Genomic DNA, 15044 nt, shown 5'->3' on the forward strand with positions numbered 1-15044 from the left:
GGCTGACAAAACACACCCTGCCTCTTTGCAAGACCATCTCCTCCTCTCCCCACATCACACAGTCGCATGGTGTCACCTCCTGTGTTAGCGGTCCGTTCACTGAACTAAAGGATGGCAGTGCGGGGCTGGTTGAGAAATGAGCCAGAGCCAGGGTGAGCTGGGCCCGCGGTGCCTCCCGCTGACTTCGAGAGACTGAGCCTCGGGGCTCCTGCTCCACTCGTGTGGGAAGATGGGCTGGCTGCAAGGACGGCTAGGCCCACAGGGCACACTGACCGACGTCAGCCACTTATAACCACTGGCAGGTGACGGCAGCAGGCACTGCAGCGTTCAGGCACCACGCCACCTGCTTCAGGGGCATTGCTTATTCAACCTCACACACACACAAATCTAAAAGGCAGGCCTTATTATTATACTCATTTTGTGGCCCCAGTGAAGCTGAAGCATACAGAGGGTAAGTCAAGTACCCAAGGGCACAAAGTTTGCAATGGCAAAGTCATGTCTCAACAGATAATCCAGCTCCAGAGCCCAAAGTCTTACTCTCTAGGCCAACACACTGACATCTTTTAGATCCTTGGTCTCAGAACCCCTTGACACTCTGAAAAAATATTTAACTGATCATTACACATTAATACAGGTAATATTTTTACTAAAATAACTCTATTTTAAAAAATAAGAATTAGTGTGGACAGTAACATTGATATAGTTTTGTAAATCTTTTTTTTAGGGTTACGTGAGATTCTTTTATTTTTAGCTTTATTGAGTTACAGTTTATTCACCAAAAAACTGCACACATTTATGTGCACATATGCCCGGTACCATCACCAAGCCGCTCAGCCTACCCGTCACTTCCAAAGTGGCCCTTCTGTCCTTCGTGGGTTTTGGTTTTAGTTTTAGATTTTAGTGACGATGCTTAATATTAGGTCTATCCTTTTAGCCTATTTTCAAGTGCACAATACCATATTATTAACCATAAATACTCTGCTGGACAGCAGATCTCTAAAACTTACTCATCTTGTGTAACTTTATATCCATTGAAAAACAAATCCTCATTTAATTTGACTGCACATTCAAGGGGAACTTTCAGAAACCCCAATGCACCACATACCACCTCGTACCAATTAAATCAGAATGTGGTAAGAGTCGGACATCAGTATTTTTTGAAGGTTCCCAGGTAATTGCAATGCAGAGCAAAACTTGGAAACCACTGTTTCGCTCTTGACGGAGACAGTTAGATTCTCTCGCTGCTCCTGCATTCAACCTGTTGCAGCGCCTCACGTCCTGCAGCCTGTGGAGAATGCTGCTGTACATCCATGAAGAGGGGAAATAAGGCCTTAGTATTATGATGAAAATTGTTCTGAGGTCACAGGCCTCCTACCAGGGTCTCAAGAAACTCCCAGAGATTCCCAGGCCGCCCTTTGATGGCAGCTGCCTGGAAAGAGTTGGGGTCTCACCTCTGTCATCACTCGCTTGTCACTGACACCCTCAAAGAGGTGTAACTAGCCCACATCGCAGACTGAGGCTCCGAGTGGCTAACTCTCAGACCACAAAAGGGAGCATGATTTAGTTCAGGATTTGAATCAAAATCCCTAACATTAAATCCTGTTATCCTCTGCTTCTTTAGGCATGGGGAAAACAGCACGCCTCAAGAACAAACAAGCAGGTTTTCATTTCTGCTCTAAGCTGGAAGGAAAAGGCATAATTGAGGGCAGAGGGCGGGGGAGTGGGGTTCCGAGGAAAAGTAGATGGTAGCCAATGGGTAGGGTTCTGATGGGTAGGGTTTAAGATATATTGGAGGAGGAGGGGCCTGTCATCTAATACCAAGGCTTTTAAGTCAGGCGTTGGTTTTGACCTTTAAAGCAAAGTGACTTGAACACATTATTTAACCTTTGTGAGCTTTAAATTCCTACACTAAAATGTAATGATACTACCTACCTAATGTGTTTACTGCGAGCCTTAAATGAAATGTGAGTGCATTCTATGACTGCTTGGAATGTAAAAATCGCTCAGAAAATGGCGGGCTTTCTTTGAAACGTATGACTGCCGTTATCTTGCTTCCCAAACATCACTATCACTTACTCTGTGCCTTAGAGTCCGTTTCCCCCATTTCCTCTGGACTTTGGTTCCCACAGTTAATAAAACGGAATCAATACCATAGGTGTTACATGGACAGTGTTTGGCATATAAGCAGATATGCAACTAATGTTTTTTTTTTAATATAAAGTAGTCCCTCAAAGCAGAAGGAAGGGGCTTTCCTGGTAGCTCAGTGGTAAAGAATCCACCTGCTGATGCAAGAGCAAAAAAAAGCCAAAGTGTTAGTCACTTAGTCGTGTCTGACTCTTTGCAACCCCGTGGACTGTAGCCCACCAGGCTCCTCTGTCCATGGGATTTCCCAGGCAAGCGTATTGGAGTGGGTTGCCCTTTGCTTCTCCGGGGGATGGATCTCGCTGACCCAGAGAGCGAATCCTGTCTCCTGCATATCCCGCACTGCAGGCGGATTCTTTCATCGCAGAGCCACCAGGGAAGGCCTGGAAGGCCTCAGGCCTCACAGTCCTCCACGACTCAGACCCTGGGACGTTGCCGGCTGTCGAAGCGCCTCAGCAGATACGCGCAGACCCGCAGCCGGAACCTTAAACGGACGGGGGTCTCACGTGTCCACCTCTCCACTCTGCGACGTCAGTGAGAGGCGGCCGCGTGGCTTCTACCTGTGCGTGCTCCACCGCAGCAAGTTCCCTGTTCAAACGCCAGCCTGTCCCCCTGAGGAGCTGCCCCAGCGGTGGGGAGATGGCACTTTTTCTACGTTGCCCCCAAATCAGCCTCTCCAGAACGACTTTTACTTGGTGTTAATCATCTGACTCCAGATCACCTTAAAGAAAAGAGGGAGAAATAGAGAAGAGAGAGAGAGCAAGAGAGAGGGTGTGAACTGACGTCAGGTTCAGCCGCAGAGCTGCCGTGTTTCGGCCCTTTAGACTCGGCAAACGACTGCCCAACTGTAGCCCTGGGTCTCTGATGAGATAAACTAATAGATATGAAAATGTAAAAGTCAGGGAAAATCCAAACTATGAACAAAAAGGTTGTATACTGTAGGGCAAGGGGCACAGCATATTTGGACAGAGCTCTCTTTGCTTCCTGCTCCATACTGATTTGGTCTGATCCATCTTCCATCTCACTCTCCCGGCCATCATCCTCCTCCACCCTCTCTGATCCGGCTCTGGGCTCCGGAGTCACACGGCTCCAGCCCCTGCTGCAGAGAGGACACAGGGACTAGACAGGCGGAGGGAAACGGCGAGCATGGAGGTAAAGGTGCTATTTCAGTGACACCCCAAATGTGGAGCTCTCACCTAAGGCTTCCGGGGACTCGTTCTATAGCACCGAACAATATTTTTAGGCCATGTCTACTAAATTCAACATGAGACGCTCATGGTCCCACTAGAACTCTACGTATGGGCCAATGAGGGTGCAGAGGGCACACACCCCTTCCACTGGAAGGGCTAGGTGACCCCGCATCGCTCTGCGCGGATGCCTCCTCCCACAGCAAATGGAAAAAGGGAGAGTCCTAACAGCCCTCCTTGGGAGAATTTCTAGAGCCCTTCTTGCCCTTGGGGACCATCCACACCTGCTTGCAGGGCGGGGGTACACAGTCCTAATTAAGGCAGCGTGAAGTACGCCTGGCAGTCCCTGGGGTCTTTTTCAAGAAGTGAAACCTCCTGGTATGGCGGAACTTCTTTGTATATCCTCCGGCTCTCATAACTGTGTATTAAACCCAAGCCATCAGTACAGAGCCCAAGGCAGCAGAAGCCCCTGACTTCCTGTCACCTGGTATCCCTCAGCGCTCCCAGGCCTGGCCCCACTCACTCTGGCCCCCGTGTCCTGGGGAAACGAGCTGGTGAGGTGAACTCGGCGGCCAGAACCCACACATCAGCCCTTGAGCCTTGAGACCTCGGAGACTCAGGTAAGGAATCCATTTGCTCTGTTTAAGTGACTGTGAGGCAGTGATGGATAAGACACAGGACGGTTCATGAGACAACAGTCTCAGCTTTGATTCTAGGGCTTCCCTGGTCGGGTTTTCTGGCAGTGTCTTCATCTGAGGAGGGGCAAAACCAAGACGTGCAGTCCACCTACCATCGTAACTGCTCTCTCTCTCAAGAATGGCCTGGGCCAGTCAACTCTGGGTCATTCTACAAAAGCAGCAGACTGCAATATGTAGATTAAAGCATGCTTACTACCTGCTGGGCTCCAACCTGAGCTCCACCACCACCAAGTTACTGAACCTCAATATTCCTCGGTTTCCTTATCTGTAAAACGGGGGCAGCAGTAATACCCCTGCACTATGAAGAATAAACGAGCTAAAGTCCCGACGCTCCTAGAATGGCCCTGTACCAAGTGAGAAAATAATCAGGCACAGCTATTATGAAAACAACACGCCTCTCGCTTTAAATGCTTTTGTCTCCAGAGATATCGCACTAAATGTGAATGGCCGTAGGTGTTGGTAAGCCTCTCGGGCTAGAAGTTTCTGGAGGGGCTTGGTGGACAGCAAACTGAACACAAAACCCTGCCTCAAATCCATCCCAGCCGCTGCTGGTGGGGTGGGTGGCGGTGCGAGAAGGATCTAGTGAAGGCTGATAGAGATGACCTAACCCTGTCATGGTTCTTTCCTGAAACCAGCAACACTCCCATAAAACGGTCTCAGCTCACTGATCAACAGGTGAGGGGAAATGGTTGCCTTTTGGTCTGACACCTGAGTGTGTGTAAAGCTGCCCAGGAAAGCGATTCAGTTTATTTATTAGCTCATAGTGTGTAGAAAAGGGAGAAGGCAATGGCACTCTACTCTTGCACTCTTGCCTGGAAAATCCCCTGGATGGAGGAGCCTGGTGGGCCGCAGTCCATGGGGTCGCTAAGAGTTGGACACGACTGAGTGACTTCACTTTCACTTTTCACTTTCATGCATTGGAGAAGGAAATGGCAACCCACTCCAGTGTTCTTGCCTGGAGAACCCCAGGGACGGGGGAGCCTGGTGGGCTGTGGTCTATGGGGTCGCACAGAGTCAGACATGACTGAGCGACTGAACTGAACTGAACTGAACTGAAGGAATGCAAAGAGCTGGGGGTTTGAAGAATTTCTGCCCAGGAAGAGCCTTCCATGTGTGTGTGCTCAGTCTGTCTGACTCTTTTGTGGCCCCCTGGGCTGTAGCCCGCCAGGCTCCTCTGTCCATGGGATTCTCCAGGCAAGAACACTAGAGTGAGTTGCCATGCCCTCCTCCAGGGGATCTCCCTGACCCATGGATTGAACCCACGTCTCTTGTGTCTCCTGCATTGGCAGGCGGGTTCTTTACCAGTAGTGCTGCCTGGGAGGCAGGAGATGTGTCCAGACCAGTGGCTTTGTGGGCAGTGTACGGACGTGAGTTTAAGAAACCATGTTGAGACCACCAGTGTTTTCTGAAAACCAAGAGATGGGCAATGCTTCTTAAGCTTAAACTCTTAGAATAAAGCAAAGTCTGAAACTGTAAAAAAAAAGAAAGTCATGTAGAGTCTGTGAGCAGCCAGGTGGAGGGTTTCTCCAGCAGGTGATGATGGATCAGAGATGAGTTCGAGTGCAGGAAAAAGTATAACTTCAGCAGGGATTTAGAGAGCCTGCTCTAGTGGCCACACAGAGGATGGATTAGGAAAGAGAGATGAAAGTCAGAAAAGTAAGATTTTTGTGCTAGACCAGGAAAGGAAACGAGAATCTCACTCATGGGGTGACTCTGGCAGTAAAAAGAAAAAAGAAAAAGGTCCACCTGCAAACCAGGATCCCTTGCAGAGGTAGAAAAGGCAGGTCTTGGCCACTGGCTCCACGTAGAGATGAAAGAGCTGGAGAGGAATATGGCTCCAGCTTTCCAAGCCAGGGAGGCAGGGATACGGACATGAAGCTGTCTGAGGGCTGGTGCCTGGCTCAACAGCACACTTTTTATCTCTTGGAGCTGCCTCGCCCCCAGCTCGTGGCATGCAGGACCACAGTGACACGCAGGATCTCGGTTCCCAGACCAGGGATGGAACCCGTGCTCCCTGCGGTGGAAGCGCAGGGTCTTAAACCACTGGGCCTCTAGGGAAATCCCTGCAGCACAGTCCTTGAAAAGAGCGGTTTCAGCCGAGTGGCTCCGGCAGGAACTAGCCGCCGAGTGTCGAGGAGTAAGTGGGTGGTGAGGCGGTGGAGGGAGACAGGAAGCGCTTGAGCCGCTGGGGACACAGGACTGGGGTGGGGCTGGGAAGTGGCCGGGGCAGGCCCGGGGTAGAGGAAGGGGCTTTGGGGCTGGGGGACACTGCAGTACCTGCTAATCCTAACGAAGGTTCTTCGTTCTGTTCTGAATGTTGTGGACACCGCGGGGGAAGGAGAGGGCGGGACGAATAGAGGCAGTAGCACTGGCATATACACACGAGCGTGTGTAGCAGAGCAGACAGCTAGTGCGACGCCGCTGCATAGCACAGGGAAGGGAGGCTCAGAGGGAGGGCATATACATCTGTATACGGCTGGTTCATGCTGCTGTATGGCAGAAACCAGCACAACACTGTAAAACAGTTATCCTCCAATTTAAAAAAAATTAAAAATTAAAAAACAAAACCGCAGGTTCCAGTGACAGTTATCCTCTGAGCGCCTTACGTTGAAATTATCCCATGTTCTCAAAACAAAACGCTGACTGGAGAGATCAGATCACCAAGGCAGCAAGCAACAGAGCTGGGGCCTAGGAACAGCAGAGGTCTTTCCGCCTTATACTCCATGAACAGAACGAGAGCCGGAGACGCGAGGGCAGATCTCTGAAGAAGTAGGCCGCAGTGAAAGGAGACGGGCGGAGGGGCGCCGGCAGCAGGGAGGAAGCGAGGCCACGCTTCCTCAGAGACAGGCACTCCGGAGGCCACGAGGGGAAAATGAAAACTATTTTGAGTGGCAAAGGAGGAAGCTGAGGTAACAAGAGCTGTGCAGCTTTGAGCTTCTGAGTAAAGGATGGGCTTATTGGACCTAAAAGTCATTATTCAAACCAAAACCCATAAAGGCTGTGGGATGGTCTTCAGTATAGATGGACAGGGGAACCGTGTGGGCGCTGTTCACAAACCCCAAACGATTTGCAGAAGTTGCTCTAATAACACAGGGCAGGGTCTGATCAACGCAGTCCTGTTAGTATAGTTCAGTGAGAATAAAACCCTCTTATGACCACATTTGACCAATGTGATCAGTCATCGCTACCAAGTGTACCCACTGGTCTCTGAGCCTAACCGTGTGCTGGAAAAGACACCGGCGGGGACAAAAAGTCACAGTGAACAATTTAAAAAGTGCACAGGGTAAGGCTGCAGGAATCTACAGTATTCTGATGAGTGCGTGGCCCAGTTTCATATATCCCCAGAGAATAAAATGAATAAAATCTTTTCAGTAGTCAGTCTACAATAACCTGCTATAAATATATATATATATATATATTTATATGGGCTTCTCTGGTATATATATAGTTATTTCCATGAAAAAATGAAGTAGCATAGAGAAACAAGTATGTCTGTGTTTATAAATTACCATTTACAGTAATATATGTGTTGAAGGTTTTGTAGAAATACACTTGTCAGAGTGAGACATCATTCTAAGAGAAACAAAATATTCCCCTCCAAAGTCATTAGTGCCATCAGTCATTGCTGACACAGCCCTGGCAGGACTTGTTCACATAAAAGGTTTATGTCACCAATAATATAACCTTAAGCAACTGAGAAATAAGGAGACATTAAAACAACAGTAGTCCAGTCATCGCCTTCTGTCCAGATAACTGATGACCTTGGCTCTGGAGAGAAGCAAGGAGACCCCGGCTCACTCCATACTTGTTATTCTTGTTTAGTTGCTAAGTCATGTCTGACTCTTTGTGGCCCCGTGGACCCGCCAGGCTCCTCTGTCCACGCGGTTCCCCAGGCAAGAACCCTGGAGTGGGTTGCCATTTCCTACTCCAGGGGATCGTCCCGACCCAGGGATCCAACTCACACTTCCTGTATTGGAAGGCAGGTTCTTTACCACTGGGCCACCAGGGAAGCCCCTTCCATGCTTAACCGTGGGAGAATTAACTAAGTTCTCAGAACTCCCATTTCCATGCCCGCAGAAAGACAAAACGCCCAGTTAGTAGGAAAGGTGTGGGAGAGCTGGAGCCAGGTATCCAATATCCCTGGCACGGAGCGGGCGCTCCGTGAACAGCTCCATGTGGTCCAGCCTGCAGTGCAGAGAAAGGCACCAGCCTCAGGGCCCTGGGTTTGGCTCTGTCACTACGTGCAAGGTCTTTTTTTAAAAAACGTGTCCATCATTTATTACTCATGGTAATTATGGGAGTATGTCAACATTTTTTTTGGCTGCACTGCACACAGCCTGGGGGATCTTAGTTCCCCAAGGGATCGAACCTGCACCCCCTGAATTGGAGGCACAAAGTCTTAACCGCTGGACCACCAGGGAAATCCCAAGGGCAAGGTCTCCAACAAGGCATGTCCCATCCCCGCGCCACAGTTTCCTCATTTGTCAAACAAACAGAATGGTTTCTGAGGTTCAGACTGGCGCTGAAAACTCCGCCTGCTCACCAGAAATGACTTTGTAAACTCCTTTAGTGGTCTATGTTAATATATTGCCTTTTGTTGGCGGTCTTGTGGGGAGGTTTGTGGTGCAAAGCAGGTCCCTGAGACCACCTGGCATCTGGCAGTCTAGAGATGGGGCAAACATCAGGTGTGACAAACCCACAGCCTCTCCTCATTCCTTCAACCACGGCTCAGACAGCTATTCTGCTTTCAACTGATTTATAATCTCCCAAATCATACATTTATATGAATTAGAAGGAAAAGCTTCACAAAGGAAAGGCTAAATTCCTGTTCCCCACGGGAGACAAAGCAGCCTGGTATCATAAATACTGTGTTGGGTAGGTCTTAGCCCTCATTTTCTAAAATTTTTATTGGCGTGTAGTTGCTTTAAAGTGTTGTTGTTAGTTTGCGCCGTCCATCCAAGTCAGCCAGCTATTACATAAACACACATCCCCCTCGTTTTCGGATCTCCTTCCCGTTTACATCAGGGAACACTGAGCGGGGCTCCCTGTGCCACAGCAGTGGCATTAGTCAGCTCCTTCACGCCTGGGCGTGTGCAAACGTCAGCCCCAATCTTCCAGCTCATCCCTGCGCCCTTCCCCAGCTTGGTGATTCGTATGTTTGTTCTCTGTAATGATGCCTCTATTTCTGCCAAGCCCTCATTTTCAATCCCTGGTGGCTGTGACTTTTGAACAAGTTACTCACGCCTCTGTGTCCTTGCTGCCGTTTCTGCACAAGCGAGGCAATGCTTCCTCCCGTCTCCCCCGTGAGGCTCAGATGAGGTGCCAGACCCAGAATGTTTGTGTTACTGGGAAGTGGGCACAGGACGGGGCCTGGGAAGCTCCCAACACCTGTCCTCAGCACCCCGGCAGGCGCCCAGAGATAAGCACGCGGGATGCACAGCCTCGGCCTCCAAGGCCACTCACGTGACTCAGTCAATGAGGACAACACGAACTCTGTGTCCCTAAAGGAAGACTTCCAGGGCCCAGGAAAGGCTCCGCGGAATTCATGCCAGTAACTGACCCAAAGAAATGAATTACGAAGGGGGTCACACGATGAAGAAGGTAGAACAGTCTTAAAGTGTCAGAACCGGAAAGGGACATTTCTGTTCAGAACCCAGAGATCAGACCACATTTACTTTCTCCTATGTACGGGGCATTTTCACTTACGTTAACATACTTATTTATCACAACCTGTCTGTGAAAGGTGTATCGGTCTCATTTTTCAGATGGGAAAAAAAATAGAAACAAATGCTCCTAAAGGAAATCATGGTAAGGACAGGAGCAAGAACAAAAGAAGCGAAGGCTTCAGACATGGGTGCTTCACCTGCATCCACTTCTTCAGTTACCTTCACGAGGACACTTCTCAACCCAGGCTCACTTTCATTACTTTTAAACGTACTCGCTTACTTGGCCGACTGTCCCCGGGTCTCGGGGCGGCACGAGGCCCCTCCCTCTTCACCGCGGCATGCGGGGTCTCTGGTGGCATCGTGCAAACTCTTGGTTGCGGCAGATGGCTCATCCCGGATGGGACCCGGGCCCCCTGCAGTGGGAGAGTGGAGTCTTAGCCACTGGACCTCTGGGGAAGTCCCAGGCGTGCTGTGACTAGTAAAGAAGAAACGCAAGGGATGTATGCTCTAGTAGGGAAAGACAAATGATAAAGAAGCAGGCAAACACAGCAGCTACTCACAGTGAGTGACCACGAAGCAAAGAAAGGGAGCAGCTGCGGGAGAGTCATCGGGAGGCCGCGCTGTGGACTGAGGGCTCGGGGAAGGCTTCTTCGCCATGCTGAGGTCTGAGCTGCCCCCGGCTGAGGCACACAGGCCATAGGGCCACTGAAGTCTTAAAGCAACCGTACGAGACCGGAATTATCACTGCCCCTGTTTTATGGCTGAAGAACTTGAGGCCCAGAGTTTGAAGAACTTGCCCAAAGTTTCACAGCAAACAGGGAAATCATAATCTGAACCTAGGCAGTCTGATGTATGATTCAGGAGGCCACCGTCTTACACAGCACCTTCGAGAACCTCCCTGAGGTGACGTACTCAAGATTGCAGAGTTAGTGGGAGCAGGGCAGACTGTACTGGCCCCTCCTGACTGCAGGCACAGTCTTCACCATCTTCCACCACGGTGACTCTGGCCCATCACCACGGACAAAAGCAGATAAGCAGAGGACAAGGAGAAGCCCGTGAAAAGTACATTTTCTTGTATTAAAGCACGAGAGAAGCAGCCACGGGTGACGGACGCACAGAACACACAAGTTAACGAGTGTGAGCTTCTCCACAAAGAAAAACCGTGACCCTCGTGTGGGTGTCGAGAGTGCTGGCAGGGGGCCCTGAGCCAGACACCTGTACATCTAAAAACAGGCTCAACCTAAAGGTCCAGGATGTTCTTTTATTTGGCAGAAGTTTTTAGGACTTAAGCCCAGGAAGCAGCATCTCAAGGAATCCTGAGAGAACTGCCCTGAAGAGCCGAGGGAAGGCGCCAGGTCATTCAGAAGTTTGGAAGCAAAAGGCAGGTAGCCTGAACATCAAGATGTTACTGTTAATTAAAGGAAATCAGACCTTCCAAGTTAGGGAATTCAGTGCTTTTCTATGTATGGGAAGATGTAAGAGTCTGGCCTCATGGAAATCATTCCTTTCATATTGTTGTTCAGGCGCTCAGTCGTGTCTGATCCCATGGACTGCAGCACACCAGGCCTCCCTGTCCTTTACCATATCCTGGAGCTTGCTCAAACTCATGTCCGTCGAGTCAGTGATGCCATCCAAGCATCTCATCCTCTGTCGTCCCCTTCTCCTCCCGCCTTCAATCTTTCCCAGCATCAGGGTCTTTCCAATGAGTCAGTTCTTCACATCAGGTGGCCCAAGTATTGGAGTTTCAGCTTCAGCATCAGTCCTTCCAATGAATATTCAGGACTCATTTTCTTTAGGATGGACTGGTTGAATCTCCTTGCTGTCCAAGGGACTCATAAGAGTCTTCTCTGACACCACAGTTCAAAAGCATCGGTTCTTCGGTGCTCAGCTTTCTTTATGGCCCAACTCTCACATCCATACATGACCACAGGAAAAACCATAGCCTTGACTAGACGGACTTTTGTTGGCAAAGTAATGTCTCTGCTTTTTAATATGCTGTCTAGGTTGGTCATAGCTTTTCTTCCCAGGAGCAAGCGTCTTTTAATGGGTGCCCTTAGGGCTCAGAAATTCACACTGCAGGGCCAGAATCACTGATGACTCTGACATCCTCAATTACTGATCAGGCAGGAAATACTCCACTTGTCATACCTTGTCTGAGATGCTCCCCCAGACCCTGTCTCAGAACGTGGAAGGAGGCTTTGCCTCAGATCCAAAGCCAGTAGGAAGAGGCTCTGACTGTCTTCAGTGACGCCTTGCAGAGAACACAGAGGAAACTATTCAGATTCATGACAAGGTAGAAGTTAGCAACAGTCCTGTTTCCTCTCATTTTATTACTTATCTTCAGGAGTCTGAGGGTGAAATGACGACACCCAGGAATTCAATGGTTGGAGCCTTCCCAGCAGAGCCTCTGAAAGGTCCCATTGCCATGCATGCTGCTCAGAAAGTGGTTCCCAGGAGGGTGCCTGTGGTGGTGGGCCCCGCACAGAGCTTCTTCATGAGGGAAGCGAAGGCTCTGGGGGTAAGTCAGTCACCCTGCATTCCACATCCTAGGGACTCTCTGGCCTCTAGAAGCAGCTGCTACAGGCCAGGTACAGGATTCAACCTGACTAGAAGGTATTTGATCCAACATGAGGTGTTCTTTATGTCTGACATGGGCTGTGGGGCGGGGGGGTGGTCAAACCAGGGATGCAGAGATTACTGCGGTTTATGCTCCCCTGCCCCGATCCTGAGACTTGCACAGTTAGGGGCCTCCATCCCAATTCATCACCAGTACCCCAGTATCCCTGCCATGGAAATGCCGGGGTGGTGGGGAAAATGAATCTGAAGATGACAAAGGTCTTGGGCCCTTGAACGCTTGCTCTGGACATCTCACACCGCCCTTCCGCCCTCCTGCGGAAGTTCCGCCGTCAGCGCCCCTCTCCTCCCCGCAGGCTGTCCAGATCATGAACGGGCTGTTCCACATTGCCCTGGGCAGCCTCATGCTGATCCACATGGACGTCTACATGCCCATCTGTGTAACCTTGTGGTACCCTCTCTGGGGAGGCATCATGGTGAGTAAAACCTAGTAACCTTAATGGGGAGTGATGCAGACAAAAAAGTTCAAAGCAGCTCCACAGGAATATACCAGATCACCTATGTGTTGAGGAAAGCATAGGAGTGGGGAACAGGTTGTCTGGTTGAAGTGATTTAGAGGAAAAAGAGGCTGAGTTGAGCTTGAGTCTCATGGTTGAGTCACTGGTCACACTTCTTGGGAATTCAGAGAACGGGGCCCGACGTGGATGTCCACAGCGGGGGAAGACCGCTCCAAGGACGACCTCTCCAAACTCAACGGCCGGGGTGGAGCTGGGTGGGTCCTAGACTGTACGGGTTGGTGTTTCAGAAAGCAAGAGTGGGCGGGGGCATTGCAGCTCCTCCCACCTGGCCCTTCTTCCGGACGATTCTCTTTAGTTCCTGTCTCGTGTGGTGAAACAGTCTCATGCCAAGTAAACCCCCCTCGCCTGTCAGCAGAGCAGTAATCCTCATGGCTGCTCCACGTGCAGCTTTCCAAGTCTGCAACCCTGTGTGCATGAGGTGTGAGGCAGTGATGTCTTTATCCCCATTACACTTTCACAGATGAGCTCTGAAGACAGGTTCAGGACTGAAATTTTCAGGGCAAGGAGAGATCGACTAGAGCCAGAGTTTCCTCCATTTTACAGCTTGAAGAGTAGAACGGGAACACGAGAAACAGTGATCACTTCCGGTAGCAGCCCACATTTTAATGATGCGCCTGCTACGTGAGGCCAAGTGCCTCTTCTGCGTCAGTTCACTCATCATTGCCATCAGTCATTGAAAACACGGTGGACTCCAAAGAACAAGTCCCCAAATTGTTTTAAAAAATGGAAAGCTAAAAATAAAACTTTTAAATTCACAGTGTGAGTACCAATTGACATGGAAATGTGAGTTCTGCCTCTGGTTTTACTAAGTGCCTAGTCACAGATCCCCAGCTGGTTGAATGAAAGGCATGGATTTAATGTGGTTGAGCCTGAATAGTGGAGAAATATGTGCTGAAAAATGAATGAGTCCATTAAAAAGGGCAGGGAAAGTGGTTGAAAGGGTGGACAGCTTTTTCACAATCGCTTCTCCGCATTAAAAGGTGATCTTCCTCTCTGCCCCTCTCCCTGCTGCTTCTCCCATCTCTCCCCACCCACCACCTCTCTTTTTTACAGTTCATCATTTCTGGATCACTGCTGGCAGCAGCGGAGAAGAACTCCACACAGAGCATGGCAAGTAACACATGCCCTCCTTTCCCGCACATCAGAGCAGTGTCTGCTTTCTCAGCTGGAAACAAGGACCCTGGAAGACCCTTGGAGTCACAGTAGCAGTTACCCCTCAACCCCCAGAAGTGAAAGATCCTCTATGATGCTACTGTGACTGGTTCATAACAAACGTGAAAACGGGATGTCCGTGGAAACAGAGGCAGATCGATGAAGAGCAGGCTTATGGTCTCAGGAATGAGAGATGCTGCAAGAGACTGAGATCTCTTTGAAAGTCGTGTCTGTTCTCTCAGATCAGCATTGAGGAAAATGGTCTGATCAAGACCGTGGTTGACTCAAGTCTTAGTTAACCTTGAGCTGTAGCCTTGGGCAAGCCAGCTTCCCCCTACGTACCTCTAAATTTTCACCTAAGAGATGGAGATAACAGTCCTTGCTACCATATGAAACTGTCCTGAGGATAAAACAGAGTAACGTATATGCAGGATAAAGTATATGAAGGTGCTTCAGGGGCTATAAGGAGCTAGCGGGGTCTTGCTCATGGAACTCCTCAGGACACATTCACAGCCAGGTAGACCGCCTGACTCTCTACAGGTCAAGAGTTTGCGAGCAGGCTTCCTTCTTCACCCTTTCTCCATTACTACGGTCTTCCTAATTTAAGTCGCTTCGGAAGTCCGTGAGAGATTGAGACGGCTCCCCTCTAGAGGTGGTCTGCCAAACTCACTGTGTGGGGAAAACAACTGTTTATGAAGATGAAGTTGTATTTAAAGTACAGCCCGTCGTACCGACTTGATCTGTAGGTCACACAACCAGGGATGAAATGTCCGTGTTGTAAGATAATCATCAGTAACCACACGTCACTGTGGTGCTTGTTGCGTGAATCGTCCTGGTTTTGACCCTTCGTCACCCCTGCAAGGTGGCGAGCCCTACCCAGGACGCCAGCCCTAAGTGTGTTTGTTTTGGGAGGTGGCTGGCTGACCGGGGCTGACTGCAGCCTGTGTCCACAGGGAGGAGGAGGTGCATTACTACTTGTGTGTCTCCACCCGATGGCGCAGACCTGGAGGGGCCAACCTGCTCTCTCCCTGCCTGTACCCACAAGGC

The 15044-nt window shown here is 49.9% G+C and overlaps 1 protein-coding gene across 1 annotated transcript in view; it reads left to right on the forward strand.

Annotated features, from left to right (window-relative positions):
- The first annotated feature begins 3664 nt into the window (after positions 1–3664).
- MS4A1 (membrane-spanning 4-domains, subfamily A, member 1) overlaps positions 3665–15044 on the forward strand; it is a 15517-nt gene continuing 4137 nt past the window's right edge. The window contains exons 1-4 of the mRNA XM_010843721.1: positions 3665–3949; positions 12038–12211; positions 12624–12743; positions 13899–13955. Of these exons, the coding sequence (XP_010842023.1) occupies positions 12053–12211; positions 12624–12743; positions 13899–13955 (336 nt within the window). The 5' untranslated portion in view covers positions 3665–3949; positions 12038–12052. The remainder of the gene's footprint in view (positions 3950–12037; positions 12212–12623; positions 12744–13898; positions 13956–15044) is intronic.

The sequence above is a fragment of the Bison bison genome, unplaced genomic scaffold (genome assembly GCF_000754665.1).
Source record: "Bison bison bison isolate TAMUID 2011002044 unplaced genomic scaffold, Bison_UMD1.0 scf7180017864185, whole genome shotgun sequence".
Lineage (NCBI taxonomy): Eukaryota > Metazoa > Chordata > Mammalia > Artiodactyla > Bovidae > Bison > Bison bison.